The sequence below is a fragment of the Nannospalax galili genome, unplaced genomic scaffold (assembly GCF_000622305.1).
Source record: "Nannospalax galili isolate Female #2095 unplaced genomic scaffold, S.galili_v1.0 scaffold171, whole genome shotgun sequence".
NCBI classification, from domain to species: Eukaryota; Metazoa; Chordata; class Mammalia; order Rodentia; family Spalacidae; genus Nannospalax; species Nannospalax galili.
Genome location: NW_008329362.1, coordinates 2,630,440 through 2,651,090, shown reverse-complemented (window position 1 = coordinate 2,651,090; position 20,651 = coordinate 2,630,440). Strand labels below are relative to the sequence as shown.

The 20,651-nt window shown below is 37.9% G+C and overlaps 1 protein-coding gene across 13 annotated transcripts in view; it reads left to right on the top strand.

Moving 5' to 3' along the window:
* Window positions 1-20,651, top strand: part of Met (MET proto-oncogene, receptor tyrosine kinase) — a 116,495-nt gene that overhangs the window by 21,995 nt on the left and 73,849 nt on the right. For 6 of the 13 annotated variants that reach the window (XM_029565563.1, XM_029565550.1, XM_029565564.1 and 3 more), the window contains one exon: window positions 6,385-7,601. In XM_029565563.1, coding sequence (XP_029421423.1) covers window positions 6,385-7,601 — 1,217 coding nt within the window. Of the gene's footprint in view, window positions 1-3,259; window positions 3,309-4,632; window positions 4,759-6,384; window positions 7,602-20,651 lie in introns of all 13 variants that reach the window. The other 7 variants (XM_029565580.1, XM_029565566.1, XM_029565565.1 and 4 more) reach the window with 2 other exon arrangements.

Below are 20,651 nucleotides of genomic sequence, written 5' to 3'. Positions count from 1 at the left end.
CTCTTCTGTCCTCCACAGGCATTGCACGACATGGGTGCACTTACTTACATGCAGGCAATACACGCATGCACATAAAATAAAAATAATAAATAAAATATTTTTTAAAATGTAGCCCAGCTGGGCATGGTGGCATACAACCTTAATCCCAGCACTCAGAAGAATCTCTGTGGAATCGAGACCAGCCTGGTCTACATAGTGAGTTCCAGGCCAGCTGGGGCTACTGGAAGCTCCTTTCTCAAAAAAACAAAAATTGGGGGGGGTGGAATGTAAGAGGGTGCCAGTGGGGATGGGGGCATAAAGATGATTAAGATTGTTTGAGATATTCTGTATGAATTAAATTCAATAAAAATAATGATAAGAAAAACTTAAAAATTAAAAAAGTGTCCCATTACACCTGCTGTTTTTTTTTCCCCCTGAGGAGTCTACATGAGTATAGCCATTCTTTTGCTGATGGCACAATTGTTGAAGGGCACAAATGATAATAAATACTTAGAGAAATCATTGTATTGCTAGATTTTGGGGGGAATAATAAGACGAATACAGGATATTTTAGTGAGAAACCCTACAGGCAGATAGATAGCAGGGAAGAGTTAATGGCTGGTTGGAAACTTATGTTGAGCCTGAATTCATAGCTAACAATCTTTCTTTAATCAAAATGCTCTTAAATGCCAAAAATTTAATGGCCAAGGTACCACTGAGATGTTCACTCCCAGGAAATTTTTGGTCATTGAGAGTATCTTTACTATCAACTGAAAAGAAATAAATGTTTTATGGGTGATTCAGTTTTACCTGATATGTACCCAACATTTCAAAAGAATGAATTAGTCATTCTGTTTGAATCATCTTTACATGTTCCATTTAGTAAAAAGCTCAAAGTCAGTTAAATGGCTAGCACTATTTCACAAAGGAAACAAGAAGCAGACATACTGAAAAAGACATTTCTGTGTTGAAAGTCTGATTTTGACATATCACAGGAATAAATTATCAAGATAAAAATATATGGAAACTGAGAATATTTCTGGAGTCAACTATCAATATAAAATTGCTGGCATAGCCAGATCTGGCATAGAGTTGGGGAAATGAGAGTAATTCATGCCAAGTTGATGGCACTGGAATAGCATGTAATTGTAGAAAAGCCATCTCAGAGATCAAAATTGTTAAGAGTTAGAACATACTGTGGAGGTCATCCCTTCATGAGGAACTGGTAAATGAATGCTGGTAAACATTTAATAATCTCTATGGGAGGAAAAAGCTCTGATTTGTGGTTTTTGCCAATTTCTGTGGTGTAAATTCTGATTTCAGGCTGTTAAGATAAGGTCACTGCAATGCAAATTAGGAAGAGATGCACAAAATGGGTTGCCCTAAGCCAATATCAGAGAGCTTGACATGGTAATGGTTCAACACCATCATTTTACAAAATAGAAAGCAGTTGAGTGACTTGCTTTGGGTCATACAGCTTAGCTTCATTCTTGCAAGTTTCTGTCCAGTGCTTTTTCTCAAGATTAGAGTGCTTATGAGGAAAGGACTGTAATCGGTTGCCAAGCCTAACTTCCCTAACCCAGCTACATTTGCCTTTTGGGGGCTTCTTACACTGAGTTTAAACTACAGTGTGATTGTCTTTCTTGATAGACTGTGATCTCACTGACAGTTGGAAAGTGATGTATTCATCTTTGTGTCTTCAGCCCTCTTCTTGGTATCTGGAACATTGCTCATTAGACTTTTCTGAGGGTATGAACAATGATAAGGGGAACATTTGTTTACTTACTATCTGTAGGCATTGTTCTTAGTGTCTTACAGGGATTCACTCATTGAATTCATAGTAATAACCATCACAGGTGAGGTAGGGATGATAATCACTCTAATATTTTAGAAGAGAACATAGAGTTATTTGCCTAAGGTCATAGACTGAGTGGATGAATTCAAATCCTACAGCCTGGCCTCAGAGCCTGTGCACTTGGCCATTTGACTGTCACTCAATTAATTCTCAGTGTCATCAACTCAGATACTTCCTCCACTCCTTAGGAAGGAACAAAAATCTACAGGAGATCTGATCTGAGCAATAGGCCCTTTGTAAATGAAGACAGGTCTTAACTACCTCGAATGGTTAAGAAAAAGAATTGGATTAGATGATTCAGTTTTCTCGTCTGAGGATTACATAGAAACCTATGTTTTAAATAAAAACCCTGTTGTTGATGAACATTTTCTTTAATAAAAGCAAACAAAGTCAGCCAGTCTTTGATATCTCAGTCTGAAACATAACATCACTGTTGGCTAATGAAAAGAAGGTGCAGGAGAAGAGGGCACCGACTCCAGTGTGTGTTCTGAAAGGTTTTTGTCTTTAGATTAAAAAATCCTTCCCTACTGGCTTTTTGATTTGTTGTCTCACTAAGTGAGATATCAAAATGCTCATTTGTACACTTCTTAAATTCTAGTTAATTAAGGTTTAGCAGTGAGTGACATATATATCAACCTTAAAATATGAATATTATTTTTAAGACAATGTAATCCCTCATATTGTAAAAATAAAAATGTAAAAACATCATTTTGAAGACTCCTCCTTAAAAGAGAACTAAAAGTTACGAACACCCAGTACTGTTTTAATGAACATCACCTTTGATACAAATTAGTGATAATATTGTGTGTCTTTCCTTTGGGAAGTAAGGATTCATTTCTTTCTTTTTATCATATTTTCTGAAGAAAATACAGAAATAATGTTCCCAGTTTTGGAAGATATATTGATATATGTCATATTCAGAAAGACATTTAATTTTTCACATAATGTACTCTAGACTGGTAGACAATTTGTCCCTAATCTTTCTTTTTATTCCTTCTTGTTTCCCCTCACTAGCACCAAAAATGTTCTAGTATATTTCAAAACAATGAGAATTTCAAAACAGTATATAGAAGTTCTGTTCCCTTTCTTTCTATATACTCTAAAATGGTCAGACGTCTTCAGAGACTTCTCTCTTTGATACTTAAAAACAACACATGAGAGGGTTGTACCCTGGGCCCAGGAATGGATGGACAGCCTTAAGTCACATGGATATGGGGGAAAGGGCTGGCATCAGAGGCCTGACTGTGTAACCTCTGCTGGAGTTCGGATCTCTCTGAGCTCAGGAAGCTGCTTAGGTGTCAGTGAGGCATCTGAGTGTAGATGGGCCCTGTCTGTTAGGCACAGAATTGCATTTTGATTTTAACTGGGTGACTTCTGACACACATGTGTATACAGAAGAAGATAATCATACTTCCTTCTTCACAGGATGTTTGTGAAGATAAATCAGAGGGTTTAGCAGGATGCCTGACATGTGGTAAGCACTTAATGCATGTTGTCATTTTTATTATTATATGGCTTATACCTCTTCCAGCTCTTCACCTCATTGAAATTTTGTTTTGCCCTCTGGGGCAACTGCAGTTTTCCAGCTTTGCTTATGCATCACTTCAAAGCCTCCCTCTTCAAACAGATACCTTCACATGGACTCTGAAGGTCACTGTGTCCTTGACTGTCTGCCCTGAGTTCCCTCCATCTTTTATGAATATGAAGAGGAAGTTACAGCACCATGTATCCTACCTTAAAGGAGCCTTAGAGTTAACCTTTCGTTTGCTGATCTCCACTTGCATACTCTGGTATAATTATCTTGAACCTCTTCATCCAGCTGAAGCCTCTACTCCCTCCTCTACATCCATCACTTTAAACAGATGTATATATGCCCCAATTTACTTTTGGAGCATTCAAATCTCATGTTTTAACTCCCTCACTGTTCATATGTTTTCATCTAACTTCTCTTTTGCTTTCTCAGAGAACATGGGCTCTCTTCTGCTCCAGGGATCTTAGAAATACTCTTTGGATTATTGCATCATCAGTTCCATCCTTCATTTGTGTCTGTTGACCCATTCTTGGGCTCTACTGCTTGTTGCTGGTCTGTCCATACCATGTGCTCTCCCCTGGTTCTCTGCCTTTGCACAAAACTACTGTGCCTGCGGAAGTCCTCGTTCTCTGTTCTCCTTGAAGACTGAGTTCCAACATCATTTCCTGTCTGGCTGATTGCCCTCCCTTTATATCCCCATATCTCTGTTAATTCATTGCCTCCACCAAGGGACTATAAGCTTTCCAAAGAAGGGTACCATGCCTTTATAGTACCAAATCAATGTTAATAGAAGAGGAAGTCCTACAAATAAGCATGCATCTTTCCTACAGTTTAACAATAAGCTCCACTTGAATCTGTTGCCTTCTGCTTGTTCTTCCTTGAAAAAACATGCTATTTCCTCAACACACATTCCCTCGCACTTTAACAGCCTGACTATTCAAGGCTACTGTTAAATCCATTGAAACCACTCTTTTGAAGATCAGCAAAGATCTACCTCCCATATTGACCATGCTTCTTAGATCCTCACCTGGCTTCTAGGACCCTGCAGTAATGCTGGTTGTTGATGTCTCAATGACCTTAGACTTCGTTGACTCCATAACAAATTCTTTTAATACAATATTCACCTATAAAAGTTCATTGGCCATCTTTTCTCATTTAGTCCCAACACATCAGTCTTAGTTTTAACTATCAGTTCTATACAGATAGATGCAAAGTTTTTATTATTATTATTACATTATTATTATTATATTATTATTGTCATTCTAAGTTTCCAAGTGCACCACTATGGTTGAGTTTTGGATTTACATTCCTTCCTGGAACTCATGTTTCCACTTGCCACCGCCTCACTCAAAGCAGAAGCTCTCTCACCTGGACCAGTCATGTACCTTTCCCGGTAAGGGCAGCCTTTCCTCAAAATCTTTCTCATTATTCACCTCCATTCCTTGGCATAAATGCTCTGTCTGCTCAGAAACTTCATTTGTCACTTATTCCAAACACTTGCTTCCTGGTGAACAACTGAGACCTACCTATCATTCCTGTAGTAGATTTGTGACTTTGAACTTACTGCTTAATTTTTATTTACTCACCGATTCAATGTATGTTTGTTTAACACCAGCTGTGTTCCAGGCTCTGTGCCCAATACTTGCAATACAGTAGAGTCAAACAGATACTGTCTTTTCTCTTCTAGACCTTATAACATAATGAACATGTACCATTTCTCATAATCTGAATCCTAAGCAGAGGCCATCTCATCTTCCCTTCATACTTGTAGTATTTGGTTTGTGCCATCTGGAGTGTTGTGATACCAGATAGTTTAATCATAAGTGTATATGTGTTACCCATTAACCACTTTTTAGCCTTACTGAAAGGCAGGGACTATGACACATTTTCCATTTCCCGTGGTGTAAGCACAGCCATGCACATAGTAGTGACTCAGTGAATTTTGTTGTGGTTTCGTAGACCCAAAGTTAGTCTTTAGCATAGATACAAAGCTCAGTGTGGTTTTAAGGTGTCCTTTTGTCCTATCAGAAAGCTAAAGTGATAGCTATTTACTTTTTCATTCTGCTGCCTCTTCTTTCCAACATTGCCCTGCCCCCGCCCAACTGCCCATGGCAATCATGAGTGGAATTCACATGTTTTAACTTTTAAGTAACTGAATAACAAACTAACCATGTTTCCTGGGAGAAATATTGGTCCATGTGTATATAATGGAATGCTGAAATAATGTTCCTTTTACTAAACAGCTTTTTGACTTGATAATGAACAATATGTTGCTTTTCCCTGAGAAATCATTCTACAACTTTAGTTCTGAAGATTAAGTTTTATTTTACATATTTTGAGCCGGCTTTTTATTTTGAAGACCCAGTGATATTGTGTTAAGCATTGGTTTGTCTGAAACAATAGGGTAACTATAGCCAAATTATAACCATACCTTTCCTCTGCACACAAAATCCTATAAAGAGCATGTGATCATATTGCTTCTAGGATTTATGATTGTTTTCTTCCAAAAGGAAGCTAAATTTAGCCTAGTGATTCTACATGCTCCCAAGGAAACAATGCCTGCTGTGATTTCTAGAATAAATGAATCTGAACCACAGTTCCTTTACTTGACTAACCCAGAAAGTTTAAATATCAACCTAGTCATTAGCCACAGATATGAAACCACATTAAGCAACCAGCAAGGGGTTAAGAAAGAAATGTGCTATGTTTCTTATTTCATCGCTGAATGCCTCTCAGTTGCTGCGTATGGGCCTTAATACAGAGCATTGTTTGCATCTCATAATGGTGTTCGAAAATTACTCGTTCGTGGTTTATCTTCTAAAATTAAACTATGTGGAGTCATGTCCAGTAGGACAGTGCATTGTTAAGTGAAGCCAGCTAGTGGTTTTTGTTTTCATTCTTTGTAAAAATCCCAATTAGGAAATGTTATTTCTGATTGCTTGGCTTGAGTAGGGTTTCCATTTTTTTCTTCGTTTCTAATGACAACTAAACTGTTCTTGCATCCAACGTGTCTTGGCAGATCAGTTTCTCACAATGAAGGCCCCCACTGTGCTGGCACCTGGCATCCTTGTGCTGCTGCTTACCTTGGTGCAGAGGAGCCATGGGGAGTGCAAGGAGGCCCTGGTGAAGTCCGAGATGAACGTGAACATGAAGTATCAACTCCCCAACTTCACCGCAGAAACCCCCATCCGGAATCTCATCCTGCACAGACATCATATTTACCTCGGAGCCACGAACTACATTTATGTTTTAAATGACAAAGACCTTCAGAAGGTGGCAGAGTACAAGACTGGGCCTGTGTTGGAACACCCAGATTGTTTTCCATGTCAGGACTGCAACAGCAAAGTCAATTTGTCAGGAGGCATTTGGAAGGATAACATCAACATGGCCTTGATTATTGACACATACTATGATGACCAGCTCATTAGCTGTGGCAGTGTCAACAGAGGAACCTGCCAGCGCCATGTTCTTCCACGTGACAACCCTGCTGACATACAGTCTGAGGTCCATTGCATGTTCTCCCCCCAGGTGGACGAAGAGTCAGGCCAGTGTCCTGACTGTGTGGTAAGTGCCCTCGGAGCCAAAGTCCTCCTGTCTGAAAAAGAACGGTTCATCAATTTCTTTGTGGGGAACACCATCAATTCTTCCTACCTTCCAGATCATTCATTGCATTCAATATCAGTGAGAAGGCTGAAGGAAACCCAACATGGCTTTAAGTTTTTGACAGATCAATCCTATATTGATGTCTTACCTGAGTTCCAAGATTCTTACCCCATAAAGTACATACATGCCTTTGAAAGCAACCGTTTTATTTACTTTCTGACTGTCCAAAAGGAAACCCTCAATGCTCAGACTTTTCACACAAGAATAATCAGGTTCTGTTCTGTAGACTCTGGGTTGCATTCCTACATGGAAATGCCTCTGGAGTGTATTCTCACAGAAAAGAGAAGAAAGAGATCCACAAGGAAGGAAGTGTTTAATATCCTCCAAGCTGCCTATGTCAGTAAGCCTGGGATCAACCTTGCTAAGCAGATAGGAGCCAGCCCAAATGATGACATTCTCTATGCAGTGTTTGCCCAAAGCAAGCCAGATTCAGCTGAACCCCTGAATCGATCGGCAGTGTGTGCATTCCCTATCAAGTATGTCAACGAATTCTTCAACAAGATTGTCAACAAAAACAATGTGAGATGTCTCCAGCATTTTTATGGCCCCAACCATGAGCACTGTTTCAACAGGGTAAGTCATACAGATCTTTCATTTATAGTTGGGTATAAAACAGAATAAATAATCAGTCTAGAAAAGGATATCAAGGGCTTTTCTGTGATTGGTAAATGACTGGTATCCAAAATAGTTAAAAATTCTTTGTAAGAAAATTAAGAAATTGATCTTCATTTATGACTGAAATCATATCTTATGAAATTAATGTGGGTCTAGTGTGATAGTTGAGTCAGTAAAATGCTTATAGTGCAAGTATGAGGACCTGAGTTCCATCCCCAGAACCCATGTTAAAAATAAACAAAAAAAAAACCAAGTGTGAGATGGCGGGTCCTTGTAATACCAGTGCTTGGAAGGGGGATGGCTGGGACTCACTAGCCAGTCAGCCCAAGGTAACAGCTCTTGAAGATGATACATAAGGTTGACCTCTGGCTCTGCATGCATGCGCACACACATGAGCACGCATCCATTGTCATACACATACACACCTAAAAAATTAACTAAAAGAAAATTTATTTTTATAATGTAAATTTGTGTATCTGTAACATTTTTGGTTTTAGACTGACAATCACTCTATTGAAATGGTATTTTCACAGGAAAGCATGGGAAAATTACTGGTGTTTTGATTTAAATACGGTAGAATTTACTATCTATAGGCAGATTTTTGCTGCTAGTCACTTGGTCACATGGTACCAGAGGAAGGGTACCAGCCTAGTAGGAGTCCATTATGACCTTGGATATTGTGGTATTGAACCTAGATTTTCACATATGGCATAGCTGTGCTTCCTAACGCAGTGATCACAGTGACCCAGAACCAAACAAATAGTATCACCTTGGGTACTTTTGAAAGACATATGGGCTTTGGAAATGTGTCTCTCAGCAGTTTTTAGTCCAAGAAATAAAGGTTGTAAGTGCAACCAGGAAGAACATTGACTATGTACTCAATAAGAGAAAGCATCTAATTCTGAGGAGCATCTAGGGCATATGAATTCAGAACCAAGTGACTGGGTTAGTGAGATGTCTGAGACACTTCCCCAGATCAAAACTTACATTTTTGTATGGAATTCAGAGAATACTTACAAAAAGTTTCATCTTTTGGTGAAATAACTTCCCTCTCTCCTTTCCAAAGGTTATGACAATGTACAACATGCATATACATATATCCCAACTAAGACTTATTGCTCCGCACATGTTTAATATATGTTGTAAACTCTGTAGGAAACAGTGGAATTCCTCATCAAGTTGCCACCCTTTTTTAACTGAAAAACAAAAAAGAAAGGAAGAGAACTAAAAAGGCGTTCAGAAACCTAGGATTCGAAAATAAAAGTGTAATAATTATTGCACTTCAGAGAAAACACTTTTCCTGCATCCTGTAAACAGTTTGAGCAAACAAATTTAAAAAGTACTTATTAAGAGTTCCTCCAAGACATCCAGGGCTCATAACCTTGCTATTTGAATTTTGTTCTGCTAAATGTTAAAAAGACACTTGACTTTGCAAGAGCATATTAGTATCTTATCTCATTGTTTTATTTTGTGCATTTCAACCTCAAGCTGTAAAAATCGTTACTGATTCTAGAATTTCTCCAAACACTTCTGAACTCCATCTCACCCCCTTTGACTTTTTTAGTGTTCCAAAGGGAACAAAGCAGCAGAGTTTTCTAATAAAATGTAGGCCAGTTTTATCATGCAGGAAAAATGCCCAAAATGCCACACCTGAAACCATTATCACTCCCTTCTCAAAAATTCTTGTGGGAAACAAGATGGAACTTGCCAACACAGTCTTACAAGGGAAGCCAAGTTTCATGCTGGCCAAATTCCGTAAAGACAAATACCTGCAAACCTCCTTTGCTTGTTTGCCTGTTTATCTTCTCTGCTTAGCAATGACTGAAATTCTCCTGAAACTGAGACTACACACATTCTCTGTTTTCACATACCCAGCTCACTGAAAGGCCTCAGAGTGTTCCAATAATCAGCATATAGTCATTTCCCAGCTTTGTCTTAAAATGAAGGCAGCAAGAACATTTGTCTGACAAAAACAAAATGATTTACAAGAGTGAACCTGTTAGAAAGCCTGAGCAATAAGATGATTCCATTTTGTCTTGGCAGATTAACTTGGCCATATATCAGGTGACTCTTCTAATAATATCTTGGAACGGAGTCTTTATTTTGGCATGAAGTTTTGTGACTAGAGGGGTATTGAGTAGTTTTGTTATTAACATCTCTAATACATGGTCAGAGATACATGGGAGTTCGTTGGACAAACTGAAGGAAACTATAGCACTCCCTTTCTACCTGAGCTCCCGCCCAGTCCTTAGTGTATGTCAGCAGATCCACCAAAGGGGCTCTCAGCACCCCCAACCTCCCCACCATATGCAAAATCATTTCTACTGTAGTATCAGGCGGAGTGCCAGGAAAGAACATCTTCTATTCAGGGTCTCCAGCAGAGATATCAGGCCTGATTTGCTTATTCGATCACATTGTGTTGCTTTCTCCGCACTTGCATTTCATGTGTGTATCTCGACCACTGTTCACAGGCATCTTTCATACTGACATGAGGAAAGCCCTCTTAAGTTATCTGGTAACTCCCAGAGCACATCATCTTCACCCATGAGTTATTTGTGCTTCGGAGCTTGTCTCCACACGATCCAGTCTCTGAAACTTATCCCAAGAGGCAGGTGCCCATCCATTTAATACCTGTGCTGTTGATTCTTACAGCCCTTCTATAAGAATATAGTCTTGATTTTCGCAATGTAGGCATTTGTTGATTTTTTTTTAATTAAAGGGCTTATTTACAATGACTTCTAAACACGAATTCTATGAGATTACACATCCACAATAATTACAAATTCATCTTAAACATCTTTCCTGCTTTTTTTTAACTCATTCATCAGTGAACCTTTATAAGCATTCCAAATTAGTATTGATTCAGATTGTTTTTAGCTAATGGATATTCCCTAAGTGACGTATTAGTATAAAAAATAAATAATTGAGAATTTGGCACTATAAGACAGATACTTGGTAAGGATTCAAATTTAGGAAAAAAAATAAAACCTCTTCTTTATAATGGGGGATAAATAGCATTAAAATTTTAGGTAATTCATTTCATAATTCCTAGAATCTCCACTAGTCATATATAAGAACTTTATTAATATGACAAGTCCAGGAAAAAAAAAAGAATCATAAGTCTCCTACAAATAAGAATCAGCATCTGAATAGAAGTTTTTAAAATTTCAAAATCAACAACAATTTTATTCCGTAAGTTATAGTGCTTAACTAACAGCCTTGCAATCGTACATTTTAGAAAGATTTTTAATGGAAGTTGAGAAAGAAAAGTGTCTTTATATAAAATACAGTTAGCACATTACAGGTTTTTCCTAAGAAAAACATACTTCTCTATTATGAAAGCATAAAACTAAACATGTAGCAAATATTTAACTCATCTTCTTGGTCATCTTAATGACCAATGATGGGTCAACTTAAAGGGAAAGGAGACATGCAGTACCAGACACACCTGGATGAAAGACCTAGTTTATTGCATACCTGTTGTGTGACTTCTGCTGTGTTAGTTAACTTCTTGAAGGCTGGGTCTCATCAGTAACATGCAGATAACAAAATCTATTTCACAGGCTTTCAGGAAATTGTGGGATGATGTCTAACGTTTATAATGTATAATAAGATTACCATAAATTTAGATCTTTGGGGATCTGTGTGGCCTAATGAAAGAAGACTAAAGCCAGAGAATGAGGTTCAGCTGTACATTGTTTGATCACAAGAGCTTCTTTATAGTCTCTGGACTGGTCTTCCCTCATGCAGAACTTATTGTATGGACAAGGACAATATTGAAAGCGCCCCAACATAGCCCTAGGCTCATAATAAATGACAACTATTATTATAAGGAATGCTTGTAATAAAGAAAGGCAAATTTGGGCCTGGAGAGATGGCTCAGTGGTTAAGAGCACTGGGTGCTCTTGCAGAGGACCTGGCTTCAGTTCCCAGCACCCACATGGTGGCTAACATCCATAACTAGAGTTCCAGGGGAATCCAATACCTTCTTCTCATCTCCTTGGGCATTGCATGACACTCACATGCATGCAGGCAGTGCACCCATGCACATAAAATAAAATAAAACTAATAAAAATAGGGGCTGAAGCAATGGCTCAGTTGTTAAGAGCACTGGCTGCTCTTGCAGAGGACCTGGGTTCAATTCCCAGCACCCACATGGTGGCTAACAACCATCCATAACTCCAGTTCCAGGGGAATCCAAATCCCTCTTCTGACTTCCACGAGCATTGCATAACATGGGTGTACTTACACACATGGAAGCAGTACACTCATACACATAAAATAAATAATAAAATATAAAATAACAATAATGATAAAATATTAAAAAACAGACATTAAAAAAGAAAGGCAAATTCAAATGATCAGATTGTTTCAATAAAAGGGATAAGTTCTTCTGTTTCTCACAAGAGCCTTTCACTTCTCCTACCTGTTACAAGAACAACTTCCACACAACTTAATTTGTTCACATCTTTTAAGAGTTAATATTTTTTTAAAGATAGAATGAGGAGCCGTGACAGTTTAAGCAGGCAGATGGTGGGGAGAGCAACCATCAAACAAAATTGTGGTACACTCAAGAAGAAAGTCTGCCTCTTTCTCTGACTTAAAATTCCAACTACCTGTGGCTCTGCAAGTTATTCTCCCTGTGTGCTTTAAGTCAACTTTGCATTAAGAATTTACAGATAAAACAGTTCCAGAAAAAGTCAACCTCATAGGTTGTTTGTATCAAGCTTCCTTGTTTTTAAAATATCATTTGTGCTCCAATTCAAAGAGTAGCCAACTGCTTCCAAAAATAAAGGAAGCTTAAGGTAGTAATTTTCCATCTCTATTCTGGAGTGCCAGAGTTAAAGGGTCATCGCTCATAGCCATCAAAGGGAGACAGCAAAGTGATTACAATAATTTTCAGTAAGATCAAAAATCAAAACAAGATTCAACTTGTTTTTAAAATATCATTTGTGCTCCAATTCAAAGAGTAGCCAACTGCTTCCAAAAATAAAGGAAGCTTAAGGTAGTAATTTTCCATCTCTATTCTGGAGTGCCAGAGTTAAAGGGTCATCGCTCATAGCCATCAAAGGGAGACAGCAAAGTGATTACAATAATTTTCAGTAAGATCAAAAATCAAAACAAGATTCAAACAAGGAAATATTATGCATATGTAGAGAAGTAAGTATTCAGTGATTTTTTTTATTACTACCATAAAGATGATAGATGAGTAAAATTGAGTTACATTTAAGTTGTAATGGAAGAAAATAATTGCAGCATTCCATCAGGAAACCACAAGTCCCATTATTGATCTATCCTCCTTAGGGCATGTCTTGTAATATTTAATAAAGTAAACAGAGATTTATAACTCTTTACAGGTCATATATCTATAGTCTCCCACACTATTTGAGTTGCAAATATGGAGTCAGCATTAGAAGTAACACCCATGTCTTTTGATTGGCTTGGCATGGCTAATTTAGACAGTCTACACCCTCAAGAGAACGCATTTTGTATTAGGAATGAAAAATGTGAAGTCAGATTACAAAGTTGTTTTTCAGTTCCTGTGCTCAGAAATGAGAGCATGTCACCCTGTATGAACTGTTATTGGGGACTCTTCATGCTTGATATTAGACAGTGCTCTAAACCTAAACGTTAATGTATCTTGGCTGTACACCAAATGTAACTGCTATCAAAGCAAAATCTTAAAAGAAAAAAAGTCCTCAAGTTACAAGGATTCAATACACTTTACCAAAAACATAAAAAAGTAGAAATGAATTAATTTTTCAGTTGATACTTTCCCTTAGCTCTTGATCTCATGTTCTTCCAGGCTCAGAGAGCTGCTGCTTCCTGACTTATTTGTTTGAATTCTCTTTGTTATCCATTGCATAAAAATGCATTCTTTATTAAACAAGAAATTTAAAATTAATTTCTTTCCAGAATTTCATCATACTCTCTGAGATCACTCACTGGGCACACCCTGGGGTGTTAGAAAATAGGACCAGAAAGAGCCACAAGTGCCTCTTGCCTCTTTCCCTTCCTCCTGTTTACTGCCTTTAAAACATTATAGGTCCACTCCCAAGCTCCCCCCCTCCCCACCCCCCCTCCAGGAAAGGTGAAAAAGCAAAAGCACAATGTTTTTATTAACTAAAAGAACATAGTTAAAGCTGAAACTCTCACCAGAAATGCAGGTAGCCTATACCTGTGGATGATACTGAGTCAGGATGTGAGTAACAGTATCTCCCACCTGTGGAGGTAGTTAAGCGTTAACCCTGCCCCTTACATTTTACGTTAGTGCTTCCTTGTGCTTAGTATCTTTTAAAACAGTTGGTATGACTTATAAATCACTGATTTCTACACGGTGATTCATTTGGTAAAATTGCTGTAGCTAACAGTAAGTCCATACAAGAAGAAATAGATATTAAAAAGTAAACTTTCAAAAAACTTAAAACTTTGAAGCCAAAGCATTGATACGTGATGTTTTCATTTCCATACTCCATGATTAGAGATTCTTGGAAGCATTGGGATCCCACATGTTGATAAAGACAATAGCCTGCTTGAGTAATAACAGATTTTTTTTAACAGTATACTATTTCAAATCTTGGGTATTACACCCTTCCTCCAGACTTCTGTCTTATCAGTAGCCATTCCTCCCTATATTCTTAGCTCCTCACTCCAACAGAAAAAAAAAAATGAGGCTCTTCCAGGATTTGGAAAGACCCACCAAGAATTTCTGCTGTTCCTTATTCATAGATTGGCACAGATATTGATACAATGGGCACATGGAGTCCAGAATGACTAGTGGCCAGATATGTGCCATAAGTCACATTTCCAGTCCATGGAGGACTAGAAAATGCTTGCTTATCAGGAATGAAACCAAAGGATCAACTGCTCCTAAAGCCAATAAAACTCCCTTGACTCTTTTTTTTAATCAATCCTGAATTCTAAGATCCTGGATACTCTCCAGTCTGCTAATTATATTTTTTTCTAACTAATATGTTCCAGGAGGGCTCATTTGCATATGAATTACTGGCTGAGCAATGTTGACTTCCTAGTCTAAAAGCCAGACTCTGCCTTGAGGAAGCAATTTACTGCACTTTACCTGGGACCTAGGCTATCATGTGCACAGATGGAGTGTGTATGCATAAACACTTCAGGAAGGTTCACCAGTCCTTTAGTGAGAAGAAAGGAAAATATCAAACCAGTGCATACTAACATAGAATAATGGTTTGTTTTTATGATCTCCATCTTCACACATGGGGGAAGATGACTTATGAATAGTACAATTATAAAACAAAAAGATAACATTGTTAATTCAGACTAATGCCTGATTTCACTTACTTTATTTGGGTAAATCACCCAAATGTCCATCAATCAGAGGACATTAGATAGCAGATGACACTTGAGACTGCTCTATGTAAAAGGGGTGAATTAAGGTCACTAGATTTGGAAGGCATTCTTTTGTAGAACTGATCTGATGAAAATTCAGTTTGCTGTGTTGTCATCTCAAAATACACAGGTGATTCATGATTGCTTAGAATTTATGTCTGCATACCAGGACAGTAAATTCTGTATGTTATATTTTCTAATGATATTTTACATTTAAAATATCTGATTAACACTCAGTATCTCACAAGCAGCCTACTGACAAAACTATAGGCAAAGAGGCACTCAGGATGTAGAGAGAATGCAGGACTGAATTGGTCCCCTATCTCTGAGTGAATCAATAGTGTTTAGTGCTAATGCACTAAGCAGATTACAAGCACTAATGCAGTGGCAGTCAATAGCAAAAATGAATATCTCAAAATTATCTTGACAATAAAATGTGCAGTATTTTCCACTTATTTTAAGCTAATTACATTACGGTCTTGTTCTTCCATCTTACTAGTTCAAGCTAAGTGCCAGAAGCCTAACTTTTGTTTAGGGCGTAAAATGAGCAAATACTTAAAATCATTGTTTTCAGCAAGAACTAGAAGAAGGATTTATTTATGCAAACAGGATTCAATAGGAAACTCAATTACCAAGTGCTAACCCTGCTGGTAGAACAGTGGTGAACCAGCTAGACAGGGCATTTGCCTTTATGCTGCAGTGGACTGGTGGAGATGATGGCAAACATCAGTCACACCAATTAACGAGGTGTCGTGATAGTTCATGAAATACTGTGTGATCGTGAAAACAAGTGAAAGGCAATATTTAAATTTGGTAGTTTAATCATAAAAGACTGCCCTGAAGAGATAAAAGTTAACTTTTACACTAAGCTTAAAATTGTAGAAAAACAATATATATTTACTATATTGAGTTCAGGGCAAACATAACAAGTGTTAAAATGCTAACCATTGCTGCATTTAACTTGAGCTTTTTAAAGTGAGTTGGGGCCATGAGAGCACATTATTTTTCTAATATTATTAATTTTTATTGTATGTGTATGAATGTATTGCCTGTATGTGTGTAAATGCACCTGTGTCTTGCAATGTCTGCAGAGGTCAGAGGAAACATCAGATCCCATGGAACTGGAGTTTCGGAAGGTTGTTAGCCACCATGTATGTAGGTGTGGGAATCAAACCCGGGTCCTCTGCAAGAGCAGCCAGTGCTCTTAACCACTGAGCCATCTCTCTAGCCCCCCCGAGAGTACATTATTTTACACTCACAAAAACATCAGAAGCTGTAGTACGCTGTTGAAAATCTAACTTGAAAACAGTTTCTCTTAAAAAGAAAAATGATTGTCACTGTGTTTAAACTTTGATTGCCTTTGATTTCTACTTTTTATTAAGTGATGCTTAGCAGGAAGAAGGTAATGTGTACATTTCTAGAAGCTAAAAACTGGTTTGGGTCATGCTCACTCCCACTGCCTCTTGCAGCCAGTCACTTCAGTCAGCTTCTTTGGAAAAGGATATGTCCTCTAGTGGGCCACCTTATTTCTTCTCCTTGTCTCCCTCCCTCTCTTGTGGGTCAACACTCAGTATTTGTGAAGACATACTTCTCCTGTGTGTGAAATGGATTATCCTATTACTCACAAGTCCTATGACAAAGAATCATCCAACTCCGAGAACATACAAAATAAGCCCTTTTAAAGCTCTCAGCATTATAAGCATTAATAGAATCCAAGAGAATGTGATGCTGAGGTGGCCCCAAGTCACATTATCTTTCTGTATCTGTATAGTGTACTCTTAACAGTTGTATCCCTTTTTAGTGTTTCTTCCTCATGAGGATCATGTGGCTGACAGGCCAAGTCAGAGCCAAGTACTCCCAGGACTCACGCGGATCTCATAAGCACCACCTGAATGTCCAAGAGTGTGTTCTCCAGCCAGTGCCATCTTTATGTAGCAAGCTCCTTTATCTTTAAGTGCACACACATTCTTCATGTTTATCTGCATGTGTATATTCAATCATGCTAATATCTAAGTGAGTTTAAGGTCTCAGCGTAGACAGGCATTTGCCATGCTTTTTATGCCTAAACATATGTTTTGTAGATCATAGACAACAAATAGTGTTGATTTTTATTTGATCTTTTTTAAAAAGTCTCCAGATGAAATCTATGTATTTAGACAGTAAATAAAGACCAGATGAATCACTGAAATGTACAATTCTTGGTAAAATTTGCTAATGTGCTTTTATGAGTGGATCATAAACGGTGTTACTTTACCTTCTCCACAAGCCACAAAGATTTGAAATGCAGGTATAAAACATGTGTAAGGAGTTGAAAGAAATGCTTACCTTTTTCTGTGCTTGTTTTATTCACTTTGTTTGGTCAACAAAGAAATGGTGTTTGCCAAGGGACCAGCAGGCATTTAATCTTCAGAGCATGTTCCTTTGCCTACAAATCAGAGAGGTCACTGGCTTACCCCTTCCTGAAGCCTATATTACAGGCAGAGGTCTATTTATTTTCCAGTAAAGTGACCAGAATCTTGAGTGTAACAGACTGTTTATAAGAGCAAGTGGATAAAGGAAGTACACAAAATCTCAGGAAAGTGAAACTATTTTTCTTCATATTTTCAATAATATGAGGAGCTCCAAGACCAGAAATGTCTTCAAGTGCAATAACAGAGGTAAATATCAGGCCATATTAGGTATCCTGGAACGTAACAACTGAATTAAAGAAGAGGAATTTATGATAGAATATATCTGATGATTCATTAAGTAGAAACTAATTTGTGGTTCCACCATCATAGTAAACAACACTCAGCAACTGTATTAGTAAGAGTAATTGCAAAGTGTTTTTAGTTTGAAAAACAGATATTACATTGAAATAATGTGGAAATTCACATTTTAAGAATTATATTATTATAAAAGTGTTGATTCCAAATAGAGTTGTGCATGTAACACACAATATTAATTCTATTATTGGCCCAGTATTAAGACTATCAGTCAATGTTTGAGTAACAGTGAGTAGTGTGTGATAGTTTAGCGATAGTAGATCAAACTTGTAATCAGTGTTGAAAAGTCAAAGTTTAAACTTTTTTTAAAAGCTTTTACAATTTTATTAGCATTTTAAAGGAAAAGAAGTCCTCAGGGCAGGTAAGCAAGTTTAGACTTTTGACCTATACAAAAGACAGCTAAAATATATGCCTGCTTTAAAGTGATAATCCATTATGGTACATTGTGGCACTTTCCCTATCTAACAAAAGAAAGTTCCTTATTGAAAATGAAAGATAAAAAGACCAGCACCAGGTTGTGGGGGATGTAGGGTAATGATGGTATAGACTACCTACAGTCAGGTCGTTTGTGACGCTGGTGATGAGACAACAGTCCAGTGGAAAGCTCATCAACCTCTGAACTCATGGAGAACAGGATTTTGAACTATTCAGAAAGTGAACACCTGTATTTCTTTAAATGAACACTGATTTAATAGTAAAGCTTTCCCTGCATTAGAAGCCTTGGAACCAGCTATTATAATTCCCAGAACCTTATATAATGCTGTGTGTTAGAAGTGCAAGAAATAGTTAAAAAAAAAAAAAAAGAGTTAAATTTTCTATTTTGTCTATCATTTTATAATAAGGTTTCTACTGCAGTGAGTGGATGGACAGTTATTTTTAAAATGATGATAGCTTAGCTTCATTTTACCTTTTTTGCTTTAAGGAGACTTTTATTTTTCACTCTGAGCTACAGGAAAATCACAAATAAATTGAACTATTGTTTGTTTAATGCTCTGTTTCCTTCTAACCTTATGCTTGTCTATCACCCTCAACCCAGTTCCCCAGTGGCTCAGGAAACCTCCTCAGTTGGGATTAAGTAATCGTTTACACAACCTCTCTCATTCATTAACCCATGTTGACATTCTGATTCGGTAAGACTTCCTTAAGCACCTTATCCAGCTGCTAGTGTGGGGGCAAATACCTATTTAATCAAGAAATTTAATATTTCCAAGGAATCATTTGGCCGGTCTCAGCCCTCTTCATTAGCACAATCACCTTCTGTTCCATCTTCAAAATTAAACCTAAATTCATTCTTCATTTAATTTTTAATTTTTCTTTCTATATATACATAAAGCAGAAACAGAAAATATTATCACTTCTATTGGATTTTTAGTGTGTTAAAAATGATGCCAATAAGATACAATCAGATTACCCTGCATCTGTTCTCATCTCCACCCAATCTACTGCACCCAAAGTGTTGCTGGAGTGATTATCTTTCTCAAAAGCAGCACCATTTTTATGACTGTACCCCTAGGAATAATTTGAGGGCTTCCCGGGAGCTTCATAGTAAAGCCCGTACTCAATTAGTGTGATATTCAAGGAGTTCCTTACTGTGGCCCCGGTTTCTTCCAGTGTTCCCTCACATGCAGTGATATGCGAGTCAAAACCTAACTCTAAAGAGAAAGCCAGTAGAAGCCCCTCATTTGCAATGACTGCCAATTTCTGGGGTTTAGGAGCCCCACCAAGCTGATGCCAAGTTCTCACTGAAACAGGTTTTGTCGTTGAAAAAAGAAGCAGAAGGAGAAGAAGGCTGAAATATAGTCAAGGGCTTAACAATATACTGGGGCATGATTGAAACACCCTTATTTCATCCATCTTCCACCTCTTCTGGCTTTCTGGTAAGGCATCCATCGGTCAATTCCTATCGGGCCCCTTGGGCCCCCATGGAAGCTGTAGATCTTAGCACCTTCAAGAAGAATGACTTTCATTTGATTGGTTAGTACAGGGTAGTTGGCGTTGTGTCTTCTGACTATCATATTTCTCTGAATAACTATGTTACGATTTGATTTCTATTGACTAAGTGGAAAAAGGCAGAAAACTCCTTTACACTCAGCATTAAAATCTGCCTCACCTGGAACAATTTTCTGAATCACTGTCACTTCTCACTGTGATTGAAGTGCAGTATGAAGCCTGCTAACCAAAACCACATGGGCTCAGCCTGTTTTATATCTGATTCACCTTAGGAAATGACAAAGAAGCAAAAGCTTTAACACTTCCAATTCCAAAGCCCTTATCATTGTAGAATTCTGTGTTTTAATGCCCGAGAGTTGATATATATTTATGTAGGTACGCATGCATTTGTATACATGCATATATAAAGCCATACACGTGTACATAAAATATATTCCTTTCCAAGAAATTTTCTCCTACAGTCCAACTTCTGTCAAACCTGGCTCTGTATCCATCTCTGCCAGGAGCCTTCTCCAGCTGTTAAAGTCCACACTGATCTTACCTTATAGCGCTTACTACTGCCTGCTCGCTGTCTTCAGAACCTGTCAGCTGTTTTTGTTTTATGTTCCTAGGTTTTTTTATATGTTGGTTTCTTGTCTCTCTATGTGCATAGGACCTTCAGATCATAGCCTGAAAACTGTTTTGGTACATGTGGCAAGTTAAGAATGGTTTTTACACCTTTAAAAGGTTATGCAAGCCAGGCGTGGTGGCACACACCTGTGGTCCCAGCACTTGGGAGACAGAGGCAGGCAGATCTCTGTGAGTTCAAGGCCAGCCTGGTCTACAGAGTGAGTTCCAGAACAGCTAGGGCTACAGGGAGACCCTGCTTCAAAAAGACAAAAAAAAAAAAAAAAGGTTATGCATATAAAGAAAAAGAAAAAAAACGCCA